This window comes from Carya illinoinensis, chromosome 7 (genome assembly GCF_018687715.1).
Source record: "Carya illinoinensis cultivar Pawnee chromosome 7, C.illinoinensisPawnee_v1, whole genome shotgun sequence".
Lineage (NCBI taxonomy): Eukaryota > Viridiplantae > Streptophyta > Magnoliopsida > Fagales > Juglandaceae > Carya > Carya illinoinensis.
In genome coordinates this window covers 31,259,587-31,285,024 of record NC_056758.1, presented here as the reverse complement: position 1 = coordinate 31,285,024, position 25,438 = coordinate 31,259,587, and the positions used below count along the sequence as shown (strand labels likewise).

Below are 25,438 nucleotides of genomic sequence, written 5' to 3'. Positions count from 1 at the left end.
ATTCGAAATAAAAGTTTAAAATATTATTTTTTTAATATTATAATTATTTTAAAATTTGGAAAAGTTAAATTGAAATTTAAAAAAGTTAAATTATTTATTATATTTTACGTGAAAATTTGATAAAGTTGTAATGATGAGATGAGATGAAATAAGATGAGAATTTTGTATCTCATCTTACTTCCACTTAATTAATTAGAATATTAGCCTACAGAATATTTGAATTTTAAAAAATAAAAGCACATAGAAATATACCAATGATAGTAGAATTCGAATAAAAGTGTTGGTTCTATATATCTGTCGTCAAGAATTGACTAGTGTGGGACATAAGCTTAGCCAGAATTTATTGACAAAAAGTACTCCATTATCCACATTAGTGGTTGGTGTTACCCATTGAAGCTAGCTCATCTGTATTAGTATTGCAATAATATCAATGACTTTTAAGAATTTAGTCAATGGGTGGGATTGGATTTGGAGTACACTTCAAAATCAAATGATACTGCTTGCCTCCAAGATTCACGGTCACGCCTCCAGCCACGTCCTCTCCTTCCATCATGCACTCCCCATCTTTCTTTCTCAAACATCTTAATTTGTGTAAAAGTTAGGTTTCATAACCAATTAAATTAGCTTCATCTGTCTAACATCGATGATGTTGTGGGGACGTCATTTGTTTGATGTTGTTGTGATATATATCCCATTAATTATCTTGGTTTGGTTATAATAGTGAATAGTCTAACCCTAGCTGATTGAGGTATATATGACCATCAAAAAATATTTTAGTCACAAAAGAATTACATAAAAAAAACTCACAAACTAATATAATTTGAAGTAGTGTATCAATTGTATAGTTACTTTTATTATAAAGTAGATCTAACGGATTTTATGAAATTACGTCAGTATATGAGTTTACTTTGTATAATTTTTTTGTGTCTGCAGCAGTTCTCTATATATATATGTTTGTAATCAAGCCAAGAGTTGAATGTGTCACTATTTTTTATTATATCCTCATTTACATGCTATTTAGTATTTATCTACTATGTTGACTATCTTAGTATTGAAATTTGGGTAAATACTTCCTTGGATTTATGTTTGAATTATATATAGAGTTTAGAATCTAAGAGATAGATACAAAAAATGAATTCTATAATATTATTATCTTCAATTTTTAATTTAGTATGTTCTTAATCAGAATCTACGGTTCAAATATAAATTTTAATTTTAATTTTTTTTAATGACAGGAAAACCACTCCATGACAGCTCTTAGGACTCATCCATGAAATCTAAACTCTCGGAGAGTTAAAAAAATTATTTTTTATTAGTAAAATCCATTTTTTATAAAAGAATTTATATGAAAGTTGTGAATTTAAGATTTATACACAGTATCTCCACTCCTGCGTGCATAACTGAAGGGCATGTCTCTGTTTTATCAGAAAATATATAATTATAAGTATAATTATGTATTAATATATATATTAATTTAATGTAATTAATTAAAAAATAAATTTTATTAAAAATAATATTAATTTAAATTTTAAATATAAAAAAATCAGTATTAACATGCGCGGTACTAATACGTGCAATTGACCGTTATGCTGTTTTTATTTTTCCGTTAACGGCGCACGTTAGACGCAATAAAAGCCAGTGCGCTTACCTGCAGTTCCCCACACATCGAAACAAAAAACCATTTCCTAAAAACTCACAAAAAAAGGCGAAAAAAAAGGCTTCTCGAGCACAAAACAGAGTGAACCCAACGGCATCTCCACCAACAGTCACAGAAACCCCCCCCCCCCCCTTCTCTCTCTCGACGGGCTCCAGCTTTAGAAATCAGCCTCTCCGATTGCCCTCAGTAATGGCATGTTCGACTCCGAGTCCACCTCCCCGAGTTCGGATTTTCACGATATATCTGCCGTTGGATCCTACTTCGTTTGGGGCTAGAGGTTGTTTCAGCTCCTAATGTTGGTTTGGAGTTCAGGTGTATGTGTTATGCTCCTTTTTTAGAGTGATCTCGCCGTTGCTTTCATCGAGTCTCACTGTCACAGATCCAAAGCGCCAAGTGGTAATCAACAGCGTCGGTGATGTCGGTTGTCGTGGTTTTTATTGCCAACGGTAATTTTCATTCTTTTGTGGTTTGATTTCAATTCCATTGGACCGTTTCTTAGTGCTCCGTATGGTTGCTGATAAAATGTGGAAAAATAAAGAGGGTCGGGAAAAAAGTAAAGAACATGTTACATATTGAATCGTATGCATAGCTTTGCAAAACCGAAAGGAATTTTAGTTTTTGCATCTCTTGCGCACTGTTGTTAGTCTTGTGGAATTGTTAAACTCTTAGTCCAGCCAAATGCTAGGATTCGGTTCCATTTTTTTAAGATTCTCAATTTTGTTTTCTTAGCGTGTATTCGCTACTAAAAAGTGCCTTTTGTTATGTGAGCTCATTATATGCTACTCGCAACATGAAAGTACAAACATCTATGGTTGGTGGTGTTTCGGCTTAGTTGAATTCTTGCTGAGGAAGCAAACACTACGAAAAAGTGGGGAAATTGGCACTTGAAACTTATTCAATTTTATTTAATTTTCATTGGAAATCTAGAGCACTTTGCTTGGTATATTGACAGGAATTTTGAATTCGTTGAGCAAGTTGGTGTTGTGGCTTGCTGAGTTATGATTTATACTGACAGAAATTTAAACGAGTCATCTCTTGTCATATTGTTGTTTGGAAATAGTTTCTCAGCCAATAGTTGAATTAGATTTGCCATATTTTAAAGAATCCAATATATAGTGTTTTGCTTTCTTTTGGGTTCCTGCATTCTGTCAGCTACCAAATGGAGCAAAGTGCACACAATGTTGGACTTTGTTTTTTATTCTGTGGTGTGCTGTTTTTATATTTATGGGAGCAAACTGTTTCACCAATTCAAAATAAAATTGATGTATTGCATACCTGCTGGGTTCTTGAATTGTTGACATGTATCAAATAGAAAGCTCATGTTATTTTGATAGCTGCAATGGTTTCTTCTTTTCAGTAGATTGAGTGTTTATACTGAACAAACATTGCAGGAGTACTGGAAAAGCTTCGATGTTTCTTGCTCAAACCGTTGATTGTGTTATTTTATGTGATATGCATCACAGATGCTGATGTATCCAATAATCTTGAAGCCCCTTCAGTATCTCCAACTAGTGGACCTTGGTCTGCACCTGCTGTTCCTGATCTGCGTCTACTAGCTGATCTTCCTCTGTTCCATAAACCCCAACGCAAGCATTTTTCTCCACATGGTGCACCAAAAATTGCACTATCACTAGCTCATTCTCCTTTTTATGGCCCACTGGTAACTTCCAGTCACCACTCGACTAGTTCACATCTGTCAAAACCATTGATGAAGAGTGCATTAGCACAACCTATTGATAGTTTGAAGAATATTGCCCCAACAGAGCCCGATACTGGTGCACCTCTGTCCAGTTTAGCTCAGCCACCTCTATCTCCTCGTATCTCTGGTAAGTTTTATTTGGACTAAACTGTTTTCTAATTTTCTTACTCCTTCCTCTTTATTGATTATTTTAAATTTGTAGGCAACTCTTCCATGGAAAGATTGATCCTTGAACAGTTTTTTTTTTTTTTCTTTTTAAATACAAGTTTCGTAATTGACTCATACGAAGTTTCATTGTTTTGCTTTTATTAAATGTGTGGTTACCTCATTTATATTAATGCGCACGATAAATTTTCATTTTGCCAGATTGTTGTGCAGAAGATATGGTATTGAAGCGAGGGACTCAAGGGTGTGACTGTGTGTATCCGATAAAGCTAGACCTTCTCCTTTTAAATGTCTCTCAAAACTCTAACTGGAATCCGTTTCTAGATGAATTAGCTTCCCAACTTCATGTTTCCCAGATTGAGCTGATCAACTTTTACATACTCAGCTTATCAAGGTTAAATATTTCAATGGATATAGTTCCACGTACTGGAATCAGTTTCTCTGCCAGTGAGGCATCTGCAATAAACTCTTCCCTTGCCATGCATAAGGTTCGTCTAGACCCTACATTAGTTGGTGATTATGAGCTTCTCAATTTCACCTGGTTTCAGCCTCCTCCGCCTTCACCAGGTAATCAGGCAGGCTGTCTATTGGATTTATAAGATGTTTTGTTACTTTGGGAATTTGGAATATATATTGCACGTATCCATGGCTACTGGTTTCTGTTACTCAAAATTTTGGCTCTGCAATAATTTTCTATATTGATCCTACAACCAGATTAAAGAAAAACATTTTTTTCATAACAATTGCTGCTGCCTGGTTGACTAGTTAAACTTCTTAAAAAATAGGATTTTATCTTGATTCTGACTCATTGTTCCACTTCTTTCAAAACCAAACTTGGAATACTTGCTGATTTTTAAAGAACAAAACCCAGAGGGGTAGCTTAGTTGGTCTAGCTTTGGGTTTGCTCCCTAATGGTCACTAGTTTGAGTCCCCTTATGGCCACTTGAGGTTTACCTAACCATTAACTTCAAGGCCCCGTGGGATTAGTCGAGGTGCGAACAAGCTGGCCTAGACACTCACGGATATATAGATATAAAAATAAAATAAAATAAAATTAAAGAACAATTTTTTCTTCTTGCATACATTTTTAATATGCATTTCGTTAATCTTTTCCTTTTCAAAAATTACAACTGGCTGCTCAAATTAGAGACCCTTAGAAAGTTAGAATTTTCATAAACTGCAAGACGTTTCCCTCCTAGGCAATGTGAGATCCCCATTAACCACCTCCCATATTTAATATGGTGTATTACAATACCTTCTTTGGCTCCAATATTATGTAGATGCTTGTTCTATGGAAGTTTACTTTGTTCTCTGAACACTGACATGGCCATGCATCTGATATACAGCTCCTATTGTTACTCCATCACCTGTGGAATCTCCACCATATCTGTCGCCAACTGCTACATCACCCGGTGGTTCAAGCAGAGACACACATTCAAATTTAATTTTTATACTTGGTATCAGTGCTTGCGTGCTGTTCATTGGCATAATATCTGTGCTTATACTTTGTTGTTGCACATTCCACCGAGGGAAGGCCAAAGCATCTCTCGTAGAAACTGGTATTTATATCAAATTCTGAGTTCATGTCTCTCACTGTCGTTTTTGCTTCTTGTTAATAATCTCTATGATAACCATCTAATAACTTGCTAGTGGTGGAAACCATTATGCATCAGCTTTTGGTAATGCCTTTAAAGTTTGCAGTGGTGTGGGTATGATTGAAAATAACTTTGTCCTCGATAATTGTTAACTGCTACATTTGGACAGTATTATTAAAAATATAACCGAGCTTCCACAATCTTTTACTATTTATCATTATTTTATATTGGTCTATTATTTTAGTTAGGGGACATTTGAATTGTTCTTAAACTTTCTTTGGGATTGAAAAAATATTTTCTGGGTGAGAGATTTAAGGCCTATTTTTGGCATTATGCTCGGCTTTAATACAAGTATGGTGGAAAGGAAGATTTGAGAAAGTGTTCACAGTAGGATCTTCTGAAGAATAATCTCGATTTTTTTAATATGGTGCATATGGTGAGAAAGAAACAATCAGTGCTTCAAAGACAGTGCAACGACAACATATAAAGTCAGCTTTCTTTTAGTACACTGTATTATTGGATGGTTGCTCACTTAAGTTTTTCTAGCATTACCTTCTAGAATTTTCTATAAATGGCCAAAAATGCAATATCCAAGTACACAGGGAATATACATGAAATACACCTAACTACAAAAAGGTTCAAGTTATCTTGGTTTGCCAAAGGTAGCCTTCCAGTTTAAGTTTTTCCCCACGTTGTGAATATGTTAATACCTTGTTGTGATAGAAAGAAACAATCAGTGCTTCAAAGACAGTGCAACGACAACATATAAAGTCAGCTTTCTTTTAGTACACTGTATTATTGGATGGTTGCTCACTTAAGTTTTTCTAGCATTACCTTCTAGAATTTTCTATAAATGGCCAAAAATGCAATATCCAAGTACACAGGGAATATACATGAAATACACCTAACTACAAAAAGGTTCAAGTTATCTTGGTTTGCCAAAGGTAGCCTTCCAGTTTAAGTTTTTCCCCACGTTGTGAATATGTTAATACCTTGTTGTGATTGAAGTGTAGCTTTAGGAGCATATTTCAATTTGCTGCATTTAAGATATGATTAGCGTAGATGACTTTATGGAACGTAACAACACCGGACATCTCAGATTAAAACAACTTTATTGCTGAAGAAAAAGACTTTGGCTGATATTGCACGGCTGTTCTCAATGGATTGAGTATTCATGACTTTCTTGCATCAATTGCTAACCGATGCTTGGGTGTTCTCTTGTATACGACCCTGTGTACATGGGCTATGCCTGTTGCAGTCAATAAAATTTCTTGTTTAACTATCAAAAAAAGATATTGCATGGCTGTTATGTTTTCATGAAACCTTTAGTTTAACTCTTCTTTTTCAATCGATGGTTTTCTTTTCAGCTCCCTCAGAAAAGCCGAGGACTGTGGGTGCAGTTCCTGCAGTAGGATCCCTTCCCCACCCAACCAGCACTCGGTTTCTGGCATATGAAGAACTTAAAGAAGCTACAAACAACTTTGAATCTGCAAGTGTACTTGGAGAAGGTGGATTTGGTAGAGTTTTCAAGGGTGTTTTAAGTGATGGTACAGCTGTAGCAATTAAGAGGCTTACTGGTGGAGGGCAACAAGGGGATAAAGAGTTTCTGGTAGAGGTTGAGATGCTTAGTAGGCTGCATCACCGTAATCTTGTGAAACTTGTGGGTTACTACAGCAGTCGTGACTCTTCCCAAAACCTACTTTGCTATGAGCTCATTCCAAATGGAAGCTTGGAGGCATGGCTCCATGGTAATCTGTTTTCTTGAGTCACGTTCTACTAGAATCTTGAGTTTGATGTTTCTCTTTTTACTGGAGTTTCTTTGAGTAGAAACTTAAAAAGAAAGAAGTCTTTCCATGTGTAAGGTAGATCTCATACACAATTGATAATGACTCAATTTGCCTCAGGTCCACTGGGAGTAAATTGTCCTTTGGATTGGGACACTAGAATGAAGATTGCACTTGATGCTGCACGAGGCCTTGCATACCTGCACGAGGACTCACAGCCCTGTGTCATCCACAGGGATTTCAAGGCATCCAATATATTGCTTGAGAACAATTTTCATGCTAAAGTCGCTGATTTTGGCCTTGCTAAACAAGCTCCTGAAGGCAGAGCAAATTACCTCTCCACACGAGTGATGGGCACATTTGGGTTGGTCTTATTCTCTTATCATTAGTTTTATTGTTTCTGTAAATTGAAAATCGGTGTTAAGATGGAATGAAATTAATTTACAGGTATGTAGCTCCCGAGTATGCCATGACTGGACATTTACTTGTTAAAAGTGATGTCTACAGCTATGGGGTTGTACTACTTGAATTGCTGACAGGAAGGAAACCAGTGGATATGTCACAGCCATCTGGGCAGGAAAATCTTGTCAGTTGGGTTAGTCTTATTTTCAGATCTATCCCTTGTTCTTTTCATTCGTCTTTCAATAATCATTCTTTGTGGTGCCATAGGTTTTGCATTTTGGCCTTTTATGCTGATCAGATCGGTAATTATGTGTTATAGAATTATTAATCTGGACAGAGGGTAAGACTACTTGTATTGCTTTCAGGCCAGACCAATTCTGAGAGACAAGGATAGGCTGGAAGAGCTTGCTGATTCGAGGCTTGGGGCAAAATACCCAAAGGAAGATTTTATACGGGTTTGCACAATTGCGGCAGCTTGTGTTGCTCCCGAGGCAAGCCAGCGGCCTACGATGGGTGAAGTGGTACAGTCACTTAAAATGGTGCAGCGGGTCACAGAATATCAAGATTCCACGCCAACGACTTCCAACAACCGGCCAAACCTAAGGCAGTCACCTACAAATTTAGAGTCTGATGCGACATCTTCAATGTTCTCTTCCGGTCCTTACTCTGGCTTCAGTGCTTTTGAGAATGACAACATCTCAAGGACAGCAGTTTTTTTCTCTGAAGATCTTCATGAAGGACGATGATGACTTTTTAACGTAAGTTAACCGGAAGTCTTCTTCATTCCTTGTAAAGCTGGAGGGGGAAAGAAATATGGAGCTTATCATATATGCCATATGCTTTGGTGGGAACAGGTGCTTTTGTCATCCTTTGTGGAGAACCACTGTTCATTTTCCTCGTAGGCCGCGGTTCTCCTCATGGATCAATTTTTGTAAATATGCCTTTGTAGCTTTCTTCATCCTCTTGGCTTTGTATTTTATTAATCTTGTCGTTTTTCGTCTATTTCTATCGTTATAAATTTTGAGTTTGAAGTGAATAGTGTCTAAAATCATAAAACCGTCTCATGTCGTTTGATTTTATTATTAAATTAAGAAAAAAAAAAAAAAACGACATGCATTGTCCCTCCACCTCCAACGTTCATTATCACCAGATCGATCAATTTTCATTATGTTCTTGCTCACCATGAAGTGATGGTATCGAATGCCATAACGATGGATTTAAGGTTGAAGTCGGAAAAACATGATTTTTCAAATGTTGTTTGCTCTTAAAAAAATGAGTATTTAATCATCCTAGTATGTTAAACTATATTTTGGTACAAGTCCTAGAAAGGTTGGAGCAAAAGTGTTATATCTACAAAATTTTTTTATAAAAATAAAGTTAGAAACTGACGTAATTTTATGTGATACGTTAGATCTACTTTATAATAAATATAACTTTATAATTTAATGTACTATTTCAAGTTACATCAATTTATGAGTTTATTTTTATAAAATATTTTTTTACTTTAAGCATTTATCTTTAGATTATAAATGAGTAAATGACTTGAGAAATATTAGTCAAAACATCATATCTAAGTTACTAAATTATTTGATAATTATTCTTAATGTAGGGATAAAATATCTCCGATTTAATACATAATTATAATGAACACTATTATTTTTCATCTCAAATCATTCTAACCATGTCCCTTACATGTCACGTTTTAGGCATTTTGTAACTCAATTACATATGCATAAAGTCACTCAAGATGTAACATATTAGTCAATATGGATGAAAAATGATAAAACCTAAAGATAGAAGTTCTCTGAGTTTTTAGGTCCCGTTTCGATACAGAAACGATTTCATCTCGTCTCATCAAATTATTATAATTTTTTCAAATTCATATATAAATATAATAAACAATTCAATTTTTTAAAATTTTAAAATAATAATAATAATAATAATAATAATAATAAAATATTATAATAATATTTAATTTAATTTTTAATTTTCATCTAAAACCATATCATTTAATCTCATTATTCAAACTACACCTTAATCAAACTCTAGGATCTAAAATAGAATATATATATATATATATATATGAAGCATCTCTCATAAGATTTATTCAGTATTTAATACTATTTGTAAAATTTATTCAAACAATTATAAGTTCTGCGAGATTATTTATATTTATCTCTCGAATTAAAATTCTAGAAAATTCAAATCAATAACATTTTTTAATTATAAATCGACCTGAACAAAATAAATGTTAAGGTAGTGTATCATCCTATTAAAATACTGCCACGTGGAAATAAACAGGGGAAAGTAACTAACGTAAGCTGGGGAGTGCTCACCCTCCTTAACCTGCGCACAAACTTGCAGCATATGCACAACCGTGCGTGTAGAAAGAGGAGGGAAAATAAAAAGGAAAGGAAAGCCAAAGGGAGAGATAGAGAGAGAAAGGGAAAGATTTTAGAGAGAGAGAGATAGAGAGACGGGTTACCGAGTGGGATCGCCGAGTTGGGGCGTGTGTGACCGACCCAAAAACAAAAAAACACAGGGGGGGAGTTTTGGGTTTGGGCGTGGAATTAGCAAAAAAATGGTGAACAAGAAGTTTATTAGTCTTCTACCTCTACCTCTACCTCTTCTCTCTCTCCTGTTCCCATCATCATGCTTTACCCAAACTTCTCTTGCCCTAAAACGCTCTCCTCCTTTTCTATCCTCGCCGATACCAAACACCGCCATTTTTTCTCACACCCAACCTCATAGAATAATATTGACAATAATTCTCGTATATCTCCCTCTCTCTCCCGGGCTAGTACTATCTCTTCGCGCTGCTGTTCTGTTTCTCTTCTGGGTTTGTTCTTTTCTTTGGGTTTCTTCTCTGTCGCGGTTTTCGATTTCGTGGTCGAAGACGAAGAAGGTAGTGCATAAATCTCTCTCAATTTCTCTGGATCCTGTGATGCTCTTCCATGTGGCCTTTTTAAAAAAAATGTTTATTTAGTGCATTCTCGTGGTTCTGGATAGGTGTAATTTGGTGGGTTCCTGCTTGTTTATGGTGATTGATGAATGCTTCTGCGTGTATGTGTGTGTGGGGGGTTATAATCTTTTCTGGGTTTTGTTCGAAGGTTTTGTATGTGTTAAATAATTTGGGTTTGCTTTTGATTCAACTATTTTGGTTGTTCGGGTTTATTAGGCTGTATATGTATCATCTGGAATTCTTTAATTCTTCTGGGTAATAAAGTTTAGGTTAATTTTGACTTATGGGCTTTTTTGGTTCCTCAAATTTTTTATTTTCGGATTTGTTCTGTCCTGTTTCGGGGCAGTTTAGCGCAATCTCACGTGATTTGATTTCACTGCATTCTAGTGCTTTTCAATCTGTTGTTCTTTGGTATGGTTGTATCTACTCCAACTCCCGTTATCTAAATTTCGCTGAAGTTCTGTTTTCCCCCCTCTTCTTTTTCAACGGTTGGATCCGTTAGATATGAAAGCTGTTTTTCTTTTTTTTTTGGAAGTTTGGATTTTCTCTTGTCCACATTGCCGAGCTTTATTGATTGTCCTCCCGTTTTCAAAAACTCTAGTTTCCCTTTTTCTTTGCCCATTCTGGGATACGGCTTGTATGACTTACTGATTTCCTTTTAATTATTCTACTGGAGCTAATGTTTTGAATGCTTCACATACTCTCACTTCCCTTCTCATTCTTATCCAGTGGAGACTTTGTTAGAAATTGTTAATATAAATCCTGATATTACTTTTTTTAATATCTATGTTGTAGCATTGTCAAAGTTGCTGGATATTGTCATTACTTTTATTTTCCATCCATCGTCTTTAAAGTAGTGGCGCCACAAGAAGTGTGCAATAACAGCGTTTCCTTCTATGGAAGAGTTTGGAAATACTCGGTTCAATGGTATTGGCAATCCTGTAAGGAAGAAAAGGACTCAAACTTCTCGCCGACCCCGGCCTGAGTCACAGCCACTGGCTGAAGGTCATGATAATTCACCCTTGTCTTCAACACCACCTTCAGACGATGCAAGCAAGTTTTCTAGTGATGAGAATGCCAGTGGAGATACTACTTCTAGGAGGAAAGAGTTCAATCTCAATCAATGTGTGTCCAGGGTTCCTTCTGGTGCTGGAGCTGAAAGTGAAAACTTCTATGAGAAGAATAAAAGAGATGGAGAATTCAATGCATTTTACAATAATGAGCCTGGCCGAAGCGGATTTAATAACAGACGTAGTAGTGAAGGAGTACTTGCCCCCGCTAACTGGAAAAGCACGAGCAAGTTGAAAGGTGGGTTTGATTCGGAGTCAAGAAGTGTGGATACATTTGGTGGAAGGAATGGTGAAAGTATGAGTTCAGGGAAGGCGGGAGTCGTAATAGATGGATCTACTAATGAGAATAAGGTTAAGATGGTTAAACTTAGGGTTGGTGGTGTGACACGCACAATTCAAGCCAACACCACTTCTAGTGCAGTAGGGGGTGGGTCTTCTACAAATAGTTTTCGATCCTCCGATGCCTCAAGATTGCGGCAGAAGCAGAATCTTCAGGTACGATTGTTGTGTCTTGCAAGCTTGAGTTAACAAATAGTGGCAGCCTTGTCTCATTTATAGTATAGTTTCTCTTTCCATGTATTGAACCATCTTATTAAGGTTAAATGATGCACTCAGATAAAAAAGGAAGTTTTTATACGGTACTAATTGGTTTTTAAAGCATTCCATGACAGGGATCAAAATTTTGTATTTATGTTAAACATTATTTTGCTGTGGAATAATCTCGTGGCTTAAATTTTGCTGCTTACTAATGTGGATTTATTTAGTTTAATTTTCATAATTTTAAACCTTGTATGGAAAAATAGCTTTTATGCCATATTTGTGTATCAACATATTAATTACTCTTATGCTCAATTAACATATAGAATCCAGCATAGTCATTTTCTTCAAAATTGTTTTTATTGCAGGGAAATTCAGATCATAACTATCCCCTCCAAGGAATTCCGTGGAAGGATTTCCCAAGAGGTGGTTTCAGTCTTGGGAAGGACGGGCCCTTGATGGGGAAGGTGTCTGGAAAGACCGCATCTGGTAAGCAAGCAGAAGAATTAGAACCAGTTCGTAAGAGCAAGCGAGTCCCTAAGAGGCGTGTACTTGATGGGGAATTTGGTGATGATGATGAGGATGACGAGATTCGGTACCTGGAGAAGCTTAAAACTTCAAAGTTTAACAAAGGGTCCAAAGAAGATGACGAAGAATCAGCTAAGAAGCATCGGAAACTTTCTGGGGTATCTAATGTGCAAAATGGTGGGTCATCAAGGTCAGGAAAAGATGGTAAGAGGTCCAGATTGGATAGAGCATCTGAGGAAACAGATTTTGAAGAGGATTCAGTGTCAGATGGCGAACTTGAAGGTAAGAAAAAGAAGCAAATGAAGGAGTCGGTTGATTCCTTTGGGGATAATAAGAGGGAAATGACTCTCACAACACGACAACGGGCCCTTCAGTCAAGCAAAGATGCGGCACCTGGTACAAGCTTTATTGAGTTTCCAAACGGATTGCCACCTGCCCCACCGCGAAGTGAGCATTTGTCTGACTTGCTTTCTAACATCCTGAACTTCTTGAAGTCTCTAGTAGGGTTATTATCTTGTAAATTTCCATCTTTATTGTGGTTTTGATTTTGTTAATCCCAGAGCAAAAGGAGAAACTTTCAGAACTAGAGCAGCAACTAAAGAAAGCTGAGGCTGCTCAGAGACGTAGGATGCAGGTCGAGAAGGCTGCTCGAGAATCTGAGGTTGGCTTTTGTTTCACTGTATCTCAGTGCTCTCTTCCTTATTTGTATTTAATATAGAAGATGATCGAAACAATTAAGTTTGGATTGTATTTTTTAGGCCGAGGCTATTAGGAAAATTCTTGGTCAAGATTCTAGCCGTAAAAAGCGGGAAGATAAATTGAAGAAGCGTAACGAAGAATTGGCACAGGTACTGGAAAATGTTAGATGAACTCTATCTCTGGCTTTGGGACTAACAAAGCTATTTTGTTAATTTTGTTTAAATTATACTTCTACAGGAGAGGGCTGCTAATGCTATGACGCTTGCATCTAACACCGTCAGATTGGTAATGCGCCCTACTGGAACTGTAGTTACCTTCTCCGAGGATATGGGTCTCCCAAGCATATTCAACTCCAAACCTTGCAGGTTTTATCAATATCCTCCTCCATTACACATCTGAAATTTACACATGCTAATTCATAATTTCGCACCACCACCCTTATAACTAAGCATTTCAAATTAGATCAAGGTTGCTTTATGGATGGACTGAAAATTATCTGGTCTTAAATTTCAGTTATCCTCCGCCACGCGAAAACTGTGCGGGACCATCCTGTACTAACCCATACAAGTATCGAGATTCCAAGTCTAAGCTTCCTCTTTGCAGTCTCCAGTGCTACAAGGCAATCCAGGAAAAGATGCTGGCTGAAACTACCTGCTAATGTTGCAAATATTGCCAATAGCCCCCCGTGCATGCAGCAGGGAACTCGTGCAATTATGTTTCGGTATATCTTGTACTCGGAGATTGGTGAAAGATCATATTTTTGAGCTTATTGTAGAGAGAAATTCAAAGAACAGGTTTTTTTTTTTTCTTTTTTTTTTTTTTTTAAATGTGCTGTAATTGTGCAGCTGTATTATTCCAAAAAACAAAAATCCCAAATTTTAGAAGTGATTCTATCTGTCATCATTTCATTTGGATTTGTCTTCTGCAGGTACTTGGTGACACTATCAAACGTTTCAAAAGAAGATCCTTGGAACTAATACTTTTTCATTTATAGGAGTGAAGAAAAAATAATTAGTGTTATAAAATTAAAAGAGAAATTATATAACAAGATAGAGAGAATATTGCAAGAAAAAGAGTTGTTCTTCAATGCAAAATTTGATTATATACAAGTGAATGATACTCATATATATAGGAGTACAAAGGATTAGTTATGGTTCAATGATCTTAATTGTAGGTTAAAGATAAGTCTTAATTGATGGCTTCAATGGTCTTTATTAATGGTTATGTATGGCCATACAAATAAATTCATACATAACACTTTCCTTTTGGATGACTACATATAAAGAATATGCCTCGTTAAAATCTTACAAAAAAAAAATCTAGTGGAAAAAAATCAATGGCAAAGAAAAAAGAATACAATATTCATGTATATCGCCAAGTGTTTTAAAATTGTCTCATTAAAACCTTGCAAATGAAAACCCAGTAGGATAAAACTTTAGTGAAGGAAAAAGAGTACAATCAGCACAAGTTTTTAAGACATTATTGATCCTCCTGAAAAGTGCATGATAATAGGTCTTCAAGTTTCCGCATTCCAATGTTCTACACAATTTTCTTAAATGTTGCAGTTGGTAATGCTTTTGTGAATAAATCTGCCAAATTATCACTTGATCGTATCTGTTTGATGTTAATTTCATTTTTCTCCTGAAGTTCATGGGTATAAAAGAATTTAGGTGAAATATGCTTGGTTCTATCACCTTTGATATATCCTCCTCTAATTTGAGTAATATAAGCAGTATTATCTTCGTATGAAATTGTTGGACTATCATTAATCACTAGAAAACCACACTTTTCTTGAATATGTTGGATCACTGATCTTAGTCAAATGCATTCTCGACTTACCTCATGAATTGCAATGATCTCTGAGTGATTTGAAGATATAACAGATAGTATTTGTTTGATAGATTTCCATGATATAACAGAATTTCCATAAGTAAATACATATCCAGTTTGAGATCTACTTCTGTGTGGATCTGAAAGATAACCTGCATCCGCATATCTAACTAATTGTGGACTTGAACCATGTTGATAAAATAATTCCATATCAACTGTACCTCGGAGGTATCGAAGGACATGTTTAATGCCATTCCAATATTTTCGAGTTGGTGCGAAACTATATCTTGCAAGTAAATTAACTGAAAATGTAATATCAGGCCGAGCGCAATTTGCAAGATACATTAGGGTTCCAATTGCACTGAGATAAGGTATTTCAGGACCAAGAATTTCTTCATTGTCTTCACAAGAACGAAATGGATCCTTCTGCACATCAAGTGACCGAACAACCATTGGAGTACTAAGGGGATGAGCTTTGTCCATGTAAAAGTGTTTCAAGACTTTCTCTGTATAATTTGACTGATGAATGATAATTCCATTTTTCAAATGCTCGAGCTGCAGGCCGAGACAAAATTTTGCTTTGCCAAGATCCTTCATTTCAAATTCATTCTTTAAATATGTAGCGGTTTTTCTGATCTCTTCAGGAGTTCCAACAATATTTAGATTATCAACATAAACCGCAATAATAACAAATTCGAAATCTGATTTCTTAATAAAAACACATAGGCCTATTGGATTATTCTCAAATCCTTCTTTCAATAGATATTCGCTAAGGCGTTTATACCACATGCTTCCGAATTGTTTTAACCCATATAAAGATCTTTGAAACTTAATAGAATACATATTTATGGATGTATTCAGATTAAAAGCTTTAGGCATTTTATATGCTTCAGGGATTTTCATATATATGTCATGATCTAATGATCCATATAAATATGCAGTGACCACATCCATCAACTGAATATCCAATTTTTTTGTAACTACCAAACTAATCAAAACTCTGAATGTGATTACATCCATAACATGAGAGTATGTTTCCTCATAATCAATCCCCGGTTTTTGCAGAAAACTTTGTGTAACAAGTCGTGCTTTATATCGTATAATTTTATTGCTCTCATTACACTTACGTATAAATACTCATTTATATCTAATAGGCATTACACCCTTTGGTGTTTGTACAATTGGTCCAAAGACTTCTCACTTTGTTAGAGAGTTTAATTTAGGTTCAATAGCTGATTTTCATTTTAGCCAGTCATTTCTACGTCGACATTTTTCGACAGTTCTTAACTCAATTTTTTCATTACTTCTGGTAATGTCAAGGGCCATTTTATATGAAAATATGTTGTCGACAATAGTTTTATTTCTATTCAAAATTTCTCCAGTACTCATGAAATATATCAAGATCTCGTTATTTTCAGGTATCCGTCCCTCTTCAAGAGAAGACATTTCATTAAATACCTCTTCAGGAGGTTTTTTTTTTTTTCCAGGAGATTTAGTCTCTTCAAGAGCGTCAATTACTCTTATGGCCTGTGTTGTGGTTATGGACTCTTCAGGAGTACCAAATTCATTTTGTATTTTTCTCTTCCAAAGAATTTTGTTCTTAGCACCAATAGGCCGTCCACGCTTCAGACGTATCTTAGACTCACTTATTGCTGTTTTGGCAACTTGTCCTTCAGGGACTGCAATCCTTGCTAGAACATTAACAGCAGGAATATATGATTTTATCACATCTTTAGTGTCAGTAAATACATCCGGTAATTGGTTTGTAACACTTTGCAAATGAATAATGTTTTGAACCTTTAGTTTACATTCTTTTGTACAAGGATCAAATTGGGAAAGAGTTTTATTTTCTCAAGTAATTTCCTGTCGTGCTTCAGGCACAGACTTCTCATTACCCAATGTTGAAAAAATAGATTCGTCAAAATGACAATCCTCAAAACGTGCCTTAAACATATCCCCTGTAAGAGGCTCAAGGTATCTAATAATAGATGGAGAATCAAACCCAACATATATCCCAAGTCTACGTTAAGGGCACATCTTTGTACGTTGTAAAGGTGCAATTAGAACATATACCGTACATCCAAAAATACGAAGATGAGAAATATTTGGTTGCTGATCAAATGCAAGCTGTAATGGTGAATATTTGTGATATGCTGATAGCCTAACTCGAATCAATAATGCTGCATGAAGTATAGCATGCCCCCAGACAGAAATAGGAAGTTTTGATTTCATGAGTAAATGTTTAGCGATTAGCTGAAGCCTTTTAATTAATGATTCAGCTAAATCATTTTGAGTGTGTGTGTGTGGGCAACTGGATGTTCAATATCTATTCCTATTGATATGCAATAGTTATCAAAAGCTTGAGATGTAAATTCACCTGCATTATCCAATTGAATAGTTTTAATTGGATAGTCAGGAAATTGTGTTTGTAGTTTAATTATTTGGGCAAGAAGTTTAGCAAATGTAATATTTCTAGTAAAAAGTAGACAAACATGTGACCATCGACTTAATGCATCAATTAAAACTATAAAGTATCTGAACGGTCCACTTGATGGTTGAATAGGTTCACATATATCCTCATGAATTCTTTGTAAAAATGATGGAGATTCAAAAACAACTTTTGAGATAGATGGTTTGATAATCAATTTACCTTGAGAACATGCAGAGCATGGATATTCATTGGGTAAAATAATCTTCTGATTTTTTAAGGGATGCCCATACGAATTATCAATTATTCGTCTCATCATTATTGGTCTCGGATGTCCAAGACGATCATGCCAAGCCATAAATACTTTGGGGTCAATGCACTTCTGGTGCATTATCGCATGTGATTCGATTGTTCTCATTTCTGTATAATACAATCCAGATGAGAGAGCAGACAATTTTTCTAATACGAGTTTCAGGTTCGAAATTATTTTTAGTAATGAGAAGATGCTCTTTTATTGTCTTCGTTGGTGGTTTCAATATGACAACCATTGCGACGTATATCTTTAAAACTCAATAAATTTCTTCTGGATCGTGAAGAAAATAGAGCATCATCAATACAAAATTTAGTGCCATTAGACAACACAATATAAGCTCTTCCGGAGCCTTCAATTATATTCGATGAACCAGATATGATATGAACGTAGATTTTACTCAATGTTAGATTTTGAAAATATTTTTTATCCTTAAGAATTGTGTGAGTCGTAGCACTGTTAGCCAGACATACATCTCTATTATTCATCTCAGAGATAAAAAGTTCATCAGTAAGACTCATGATTCTACAAAATATATAAAACTTTTATTACTACAAAACATTGCAAAATATAAAAAAAAAAATTACAATAAGATAAAGAAAATACATTAATTAAAAAGGAACACTTCGATCACCAATCAAATGATCAACTCTACCACTAGAATTTTCAAAAAAATAGAAACATCAAGACTTGTAATATCTTCTCCATCTATAGAAACTAAAGCATCTGATGGTTCAGCAAAATTTGTTTCAAACTTTTTTGTTTTTTCCTTTTTAGAAGTTTGGTATAAGTCAACTAAGTGCTTAGCTGTACGACAAGTATGAGACCAATGTCCAGTCATACCACATCTATGGCATCCATCTTCATCTTTCTTTAAAAATTTGTTTTGAGGACATTTACGCTTATTTGAATTGAATCACTTCTGGTGGTACGGTGTATATCTATTATTATCCTTTTTTGTGTGACCGCTTTTAGGACCTCAATTTCTATAATTTTTCCTACCACGTCCACGCTATCAGTTTCTTTGAAAAGATGCACCATTCGCTTTTGGGAATAGTGTAAATCTAGTACCATTCACTTCAGGGAATGATATACAACCAGTAGAACGTGACTAGTGATTTCTTAACAAAAGTTCATTATTTTGCTCAGCTAATAGAAGACAAGATATAAATTCAGAATATTTTTTGAACTTTCACTCTCGATACTGCTGCTGCAGGAGCACATTCGATGCATGAAAAGTAGTATATGTCTTCTCTAACAAGTCATCATCAGTGACTTTTCACCACATAATTTCAATAGTGAGCTAATTTTAAAGAGTGCAGAGTTATACTCGCTAACACTCTTGAAATCTTGCAACCTCAGGTGCATCCAATCATGACGAGCTTTTGGGAGGATTACAGTTTTCTGGTACTCATATCTCTCCCTTAAATCATTCCATAAAATAAGTGGATCTTTCACCGTTAGATACTCAGTTTTTAATTCTTCATGAAGATGGTGCCGAAAGAAAATCATTGCCTTAGCACGGTCCTGTCGGGACCCTTGATTTCCTTCATTAATTGTATCACCTAGGTTCATCGCATCTAAATGGATCTCAGCATCAAGGATCCAAGATAAATAATTTTTTCCAGAAATGTCAAGAGTAACGAATTCCAATTTTATAAGATTTGACATTTTTTAGAGTAGAAGACTACTAGTTTCAAAATCTTCAGAATTTTCGTGCTGATAACGTGTTATAAAACTAAAAGAGAAATAATATAATAAGATAGAGAGAATATTGTAATAGAAAGAGTTGTTCTTTAATGCAAAACTTGATTATATACAAGTGAATGATATCCATATATATAGGAGTACAAAAGAGTAGCTATGACTCAATGGTCTTAATTGTAAGCTAAAAATAGGTCTTAATTGATGACTTCAATAGTCTTAATTGATAGCTTCAATGATCTTCATTAATGACTATGTATGTCCATACAAATAAGTTCATACATAACAACTAGAATTTTTTTGTTTTTTGTTTTTGATTTTCTCACTCACTATCAATTGTTATATTAATTAATTGATTGCAAGATTGATATACAAAAAAAATGAAAAAGTGTTGCGCGTAATATATTATTTATTATAAGATCGATTATTTTTATAAAAATAAAAATTTTAAACATTAATTTATAAATTTATTTTTATAATATCTCTTGATTAAATTCTTTCTCTTATTGCATATAATGAGTCTAATTTTTTATATATAAAAGCTGATGCTCAAGTTTTGATGCTATATCATATTTGATTTATTTATAATTATAATATTTTCCTTGAAATAAATATATATCAAAAAGAGGGCAAAAGAGTAAATTAATGGGCAGAGAGATAATTTGAGGATGTTTCCCCGTGAGGCTTGAACACTCTCCTCCTTTTACAAGTTACAAACTCGAAACACTATGCGTACAAGTGAGTGACTGAGCGAGGGATATAGCATGTGTAGTTCGCCGCCGAACGCTTTGTCATTTTAGGCGGATAAGACTTGCTAGTTGCTAACGATTTGCCTCCAGACGACATTGCCTTAGCCCACGCTTCTCTGAAAGCAAACATCGATCGCTAGTTGCCAGAAAAGCTCTCAAAATACCTCCCCCCTTTCTCCTTCTATTTGGATTTTGTAATAGCCCAATAGTTAAGGTAAGAGACAATGGCCCACACATGCGTTTCAACAGCCTCTGCCTCCTCTCTCAGATTCAACTCCCAAATCTTCTTCCCTAATGCTACCTCTGCCTCTCGCTCCGACCTTCTGAAGATCTCTCTCCCCACTGACCCCTTTCGTTCCAGGTACTCGTTCTGCACCCTTGTTTTCCGTGCGGTTTTTCCTTTTTCCTTTTCTTTTGGTTGATGAGATGATGTTTGAAAATAAAATTAAAGAAAGTTACTGATAAAATTTTTTCCTTCTTGTTCTTCTTCTTTTAAATGAAATTTAAGGTAATTTTGTTATTTTCCGTGAAATTATTTTCATTTGTTGCTAAAAATTCTCATTCTTAGGATTTTTAAATATAACTGTGAACCTCGAGGAAATTATTAGTCAGCATTAAATTGGGAGCTTTTTACCTTTTTAGTTTCTTATCTAATTTTTGTATCTTTTTTCTGTCTATTTAAGCCTTAGGTTCTGTTTGCTTCTTGCGAGTAGTTTCACTCAAAGAAGAAGACCTAGATAGGATCTTGAATTACTTGCTTGTACTTAGAGCTGAGGTGACGGCTGAATCGATTGTATTAACGCGGTAGAGTTTTTTAATTGGATTGGATAAGGATTTTCATTGCTTGGACAGTAGAAGGGCCACAGTTGGCTATAATTTCTGATTGGCTTCTGACAAAAACTCGGAAAAAAAGAAAAAAAGAAGTAATGAGTGCAAACAATTTCTAGGGGCTATCGGACTGGGGCAATTTCCCTTGAATTATCCGAGGTACACTTGCAGAAAACCCCTTGTCGAGGGCCTGTACACCCCTGAGATTAGTTGGGACTTTGTTCTCGGACACCTGGTGCCAATCAAAAAAGGAAAAATATATTCATTGATTGGTTTTCTTATTCCTTTGTGGCCAGAACAAAGCTCTAAATAAAAGGATTATGTTTGTTGTTTCTATTGGTTCATTTCTTTAGTGGTTAAAAATATTATTTTGTTTTTCTATGGTTTTCAGGAAATTAAGGAAGTTAGTTGGTAATGAAAAGAGCCTACAGAATTCTCCTGTGAAGGCTGTGTATTCTGGTGAGGCTTGGCCGCCAAGGAGTTCTCAGCTGGGGATTTGGTCCATAAGGTCGTTTTTGTCTACAGATTTATGTACGATTATAAAATTTGTATCTATGTTAGGAATTCCCCCAATAAGTTGTTGTTCTTTCGTTTTCTATTTTGACTCATAGAAAATCTCCAAATATGATATTTAGGGATGACTTGCAAGTCCCATCATCTCCGTACTTCCCTGCATATGCGCAAGGCCAAGGGCCTCCCCCAATGGTGCAGGAGCGATTCCAGAGTGTTATTAGCCAGCTTTTTCAGCATGTAAGGGAGTAGGTTTGGGCTTTTGTGTTGGTTACTTTGGGTTGTGTATTTAAGTGCTTGTTATTCTCTATCAACTTTTGATATTCATCTTCCTCTTTTTAGGTATCTCTCTTGTATACAACATGTGTTCTTGGACTACACATTTTGAACTTTTTAATGAAATTTTATTACTTATGAAATAAACTTTTGATATTTTGTTTAATTAAACTGGTAGAGAATAATTCGCTGTGGTGGAGCTGTTGATGATGACATGGCAAACATAATAGTTGCTCAACTTCTGTATCTTGATGCCGTTGATCCTAACAAGGCTCTCTCTCTCTCTCTCTCTCTCTCTCTCTCTCTCTCTCTCTCTCAATTTTCTATGAGTCTAGTATAATTGTGGAAGTGTTTAATTGGGTTAGTAAAGTTTCTGGTGTGATTAACAGGATATTGTCATGTATGTAAATTCTCCTGGAGGATCAGTTACCGCTGGTAATATATGTCTTAAAAAATTGTGCATATTTCACAGCACTGTTGGTTTGTTCAATTGAGCTTGTGGGTTGGCATTGCCTTATTGTCTGACTTGCTTTAAATTGACTTAGGTATGGCAATATTCGACACAATGAGGCATATCCGTCCTGATGTTTCCACTGTTTGTGTTGGACTGGCAGCTAGGTACAAGATTCAGCACTGCATCACACTCTCTCTCTCCCTCTCTCTCTTCCTCTCACTCAAATTTCTTGGCCATGCGTAACTTCTATAGAAGTTCCACAGATGAACTTAAATAGAATAAAGGCATTTTTATGAGTAAGAAACTTTTTCTGATTAACACACACACACACACACACACAGAGTCTGTGCTTTTCCTTCTGGGCACTTGTCTTTCTTTTTTTTTTTCTCGGTTTTCTTGTTCTTTTTTTAATATTGTTGCTGGTTTGGACTTGAGGTAATACTTGGCATTTTCCAATTATGAAGCTTTTCTTTTGTGGAAGCCGTATATAGGTGAATCAGCATGTATGATATAAGATTTTCTGTTGTAGAGACTGGAGATATGGAGCAGTGTGTTTGTTAAGATCCCATCTTTTTATGAAAACATGTATTCATTTGATGACAAGTCCTTGCTGCAATCTCAGTGATAGGTCTTTTCTAATTTGATGGTTAGATTGAGTTGTCTAGCATTAGTTCTTATAATTATCGATAAAGAGAATCACTGGTGTTTGAAATGCCATTTGCCAATCTTGATAGCTGTGGAATAAGAATTAAGGTTCTGTTATGATATGCTAGAAGAAGATCCTCCAAATATGTACTTCGTAATACATTTGCGTATGTTGCAAGACTATGGGATTGAACGACATTGGAGAGGGTGATGAAGGCCCTTTTCTATGCTTGCTGTTGGTTATTTCCTGTTATAGATCCCCTTTAGTTTATGCTAAAATGACTTCATGTTTCTACCCTGATCCTCACCCCCTTTCCCCTCACCCACTTTTTCATTTAAGTTCCAGAAGGAGGTGTTCCTCTTTATGTATTTTGGCATCGTTTGGATGTTGAGATGAGATGAAAAATTTGTGAATAATAGTGAAATGATTTGTGAATAGTAGTGAAATGGTTTGAGTTAAAATGTTTTATGGGGTTTTGGCAAAAGAGAGAAAAAGTTGAATAAAAATATTGTTATAATATAATTTTTGTTTTGGGATTTGAAAAAGTTGTATTAGTTTTTATGTTTTAAATGATGTTTGAATGTTGAGATGAGATGAGATGTCATGTCAACATCCAAACAAGCCCTTAACTTCAATGATAAAAAAAAAAATACGCTTCTTAATGAGAAAACATTTTACTTTTCTTGTCTGCCAAACCAAAATGTTTATCATTAGTGATCAGTGTTTCTTTGTTTTTCCACATGCAGTATGGGAGCTTTCTTGCTTAGTGCTGGGACTAGAGGTAAATTATTCCTTTGACTTGTATTTTAGCGTATTTGGAAGTTATGTTTCTTGGATTTTCTAAACATTGGACCCTTTTCTCCCTCATTTCTGAAGGAAAAAGGTACAGTTTGCCAAACTCAAGGATAATGATCCATCAGCCTCTTGGTGGAGCTCAAGGTGGGCAAACCGACATAGATATTCAGGTGTGCTTGTTTTCTTAACCTTCTGTCTATGGAGTATGGCTAGACCTCCTACCCCCCCCGGCGTGTGGGGGCAAAAACAAAAAAAAAATCAGTAGCATCTTTATGCCTAACATCTCAGAGTGTTAGCGTGTTATAATGTCTGTATTATTTGAGGTAATTGAGACTTTACGCATTCTGTCAAACTTCCAACAATAGTTTGACCCTTATCCACCATTTGGTGGGCATAGAGATTTCTTCTTTCCTCGAACTTTCAATTATCAACTCAATTAGATGTTTTAGAACAAATTAGGCAGGATTGTCTCTTTGGTTCTTGCGAGAGCTCAAATGATAAAGAATTGGAAGGAATGGAGATCCGTGTCACAAAATTAATGCCCAGGACTGTCTATTTAGTTATCATGTTTACCTATCCTTGTGCATTTTTATAAACAAAACCCTAATAAGAGACATGGTTCTCAGGCAAACGAAATGCTACATCATAAAGCTAATCTTAATGGGTACCTCTCCTACCACACTGGTCAAAGTCTGGAGCAGATTAATCAGGATACTGACCGTGACTTCTTCATGAGTGCAAAAGAAGCCAAGGAATATGGGCTTATAGATGGTGTCATCATGAATCCTCTCAAAGCTCTCCAGCCACTGGCAACTACAGCAGAGACTAAAGACGAGTCTGGTGTGTGACCTCTTGATTGACCCGTGCAGTGGATGACATGGCATATGGATGAGTGAAATGGGGAAATAGACATTATCTCAGTGTGTCTGAGTTCTTATAAGTTCGCAATACTTGATTATTTGTGGTGTAGCACAGAATTAAGAACCCCGAAATTTTGCTGTTGGTTGCACCCTGAACTGAAACTTTGACAAATAGATCGAATTCTAGATATGCAGTTTGCCTTTGAGAATCTAATCTCTGTGATAGTGATTTATTGTTACTTCTTTATAATGGATCTTTTCACTGTGCATATACTTCTCATATAGCTTAGAAGCTAAACATGATTATCCTCTCTCTCTCTCTCTCTCTCTCTCTCTCTCTCTCTCTCTTGCAAGCACACGCGCATTTTCTACAGGTTACAATCTCGTCAGATAAAATTTTTGGTGGTGTATGATTATATTTCGGATTCATTTCTTGATTTGAAGGAATAATCTTTGGCCATGGTTTGACATTCCATGTTAATTTAAGTATTCAATTGAGCTTTCTGGTGCATATATATGAAATGTGCCCTCTATAAATTTTCCGTTGGCAACTGGCCGTCGTGCCCGCTTATTTTTCCAGGTATCGAACTTGGCCATTCAACCTGCCTCTCTTTTAGAATTTTCCATTGGCAACTGGCCGTCGTGCCCGCTTATTTTTCCAAGTATCAAACTTAGCCATTCAACCTGCCTCTCTTTTTGAACTGAGGGACAGTCTCCCTAAACGCTAGTCTTTGCCCATTTGCAGCCTGCAATGGTTGGTATCTTTTATATGCGGAGAAAAAGAAACACTGCACCCTCAAATTGTTAAAGATGCATTTTACACTCTAAATTATCAAAACTGATTCATTACAGCCTCAAATTACACACAAATGGGCACATTGTACCCTTTATTAAGATTTGATGGTCAAGATCGTATTACATTATTCTATTGATCAAGATTGTGTAATGTC

At 35.6% G+C, this 25,438-nt stretch overlaps 3 protein-coding genes across 5 annotated transcripts; all 3 read left to right on the top strand.

Moving 5' to 3' along the window:
* The first annotated feature begins 1,674 nt into the window (after positions 1–1,674).
* Positions 1,675–8,338, top strand: LOC122316791 (receptor-like cytoplasmic kinase 185). 2 transcript variants are annotated; one of them, XM_043133579.1, is made up of 8 exons: positions 1,675–2,103; positions 3,121–3,483; positions 3,723–4,088; positions 4,868–5,080; positions 6,484–6,864; positions 7,021–7,264; positions 7,348–7,495; positions 7,668–8,338. In XM_043133579.1, the coding sequence occupies exons 1-8, from the start codon at positions 2,073–2,075 to the stop codon at positions 8,046–8,048; spliced, it is 2,127 nt and encodes a 708-aa protein (XP_042989513.1). In that variant the 5' UTR covers positions 1,675–2,072; the 3' UTR covers positions 8,049–8,338. The 2 variants fall into 2 exon arrangements, with proteins under 2 accessions (XP_042989513.1, XP_042989512.1); XM_043133578.1 differs by having other exon boundaries at positions 3,049–3,483.
* Positions 8,339–9,702: 1,364 nt separating this feature from the next.
* On the top strand, positions 9,703–14,006 carry LOC122317037. Its single transcript, XM_043133928.1, has 7 exons — positions 9,703–10,207; positions 11,060–11,829; positions 12,240–12,846; positions 12,960–13,060; positions 13,158–13,247; positions 13,336–13,463; positions 13,612–14,006. The coding sequence occupies exons 2-7, from the start codon at positions 11,161–11,163 to the stop codon at positions 13,754–13,756; spliced, it is 1,740 nt and encodes a 579-aa protein (XP_042989862.1). The 5' UTR covers positions 9,703–10,207; positions 11,060–11,160; the 3' UTR covers positions 13,757–14,006.
* A 6,056-nt stretch (positions 14,007–20,062) lies between these two features.
* LOC122316670 (ATP-dependent Clp protease proteolytic subunit 5, chloroplastic) lies at positions 20,063–24,757 on the top strand. Of its 2 annotated transcripts, XM_043133376.1 has the most exons (9): positions 20,064–20,480; positions 21,339–21,455; positions 21,583–21,697; positions 21,912–22,004; positions 22,123–22,168; positions 22,279–22,351; positions 23,580–23,614; positions 23,710–23,798; positions 24,255–24,757. In XM_043133376.1, exons 1-9 carry the CDS (start codon positions 20,344–20,346, stop codon positions 24,474–24,476), a joined length of 927 nt encoding a protein of 308 aa, XP_042989310.1. In that variant the 5' UTR covers positions 20,064–20,343; the 3' UTR covers positions 24,477–24,757. The 2 variants fall into 2 exon arrangements, with proteins under 2 accessions (XP_042989311.1, XP_042989310.1); XM_043133377.1 differs by lacking the exon at positions 21,912–22,004 and having other exon boundaries at positions 20,063–20,480.
* Positions 24,758–25,438: the final 681 nt, after the last annotated feature.

Excerpts from the sequence above, each read along its gene's own strand:
- LOC122316670 (XM_043133376.1), top strand. The coding sequence starts at position 20,344 with ATGGCCCACACATGCGTTTCAACAGCCTCTGCCTCCTCTCTCAGATTC. Across the intron at positions 21,456-21,582 it reads CTGGGGATTTGGTCCATAAG|GGATGACTTGCAAGTCCCAT; the intron begins GTCGTTTTTGTC and ends TATGATATTTAG. Across the intron at positions 22,005-22,122 it reads ATGCCGTTGATCCTAACAAG|GATATTGTCATGTATGTAAA; the intron begins GCTCTCTCTCTC and ends TGTGATTAACAG.
- LOC122317037 (XM_043133928.1), top strand. The coding sequence starts at position 11,161 with ATGGAAGAGTTTGGAAATACTCGGTTCAATGGTATTGGCAATCCTGTA. Across the intron at positions 13,061-13,157 it reads AGGCTGCTCGAGAATCTGAG|GCCGAGGCTATTAGGAAAAT; the intron begins GTTGGCTTTTGT and ends TGTATTTTTTAG. Across the intron at positions 13,248-13,335 it reads GTAACGAAGAATTGGCACAG|GAGAGGGCTGCTAATGCTAT; the intron begins GTACTGGAAAAT and ends ATACTTCTACAG.
- LOC122316791 (XM_043133578.1), top strand. The coding sequence starts at position 2,073 with ATGTCGGTTGTCGTGGTTTTTATTGCCAACG. Across the intron at positions 2,104-3,048 it reads CGTGGTTTTTATTGCCAACG|GAGTACTGGAAAAGCTTCGA; the intron begins GTAATTTTCATT and ends CAAACATTGCAG. Across the intron at positions 7,496-7,667 it reads AGGAAAATCTTGTCAGTTGG|GCCAGACCAATTCTGAGAGA; the intron begins GTTAGTCTTATT and ends TATTGCTTTCAG.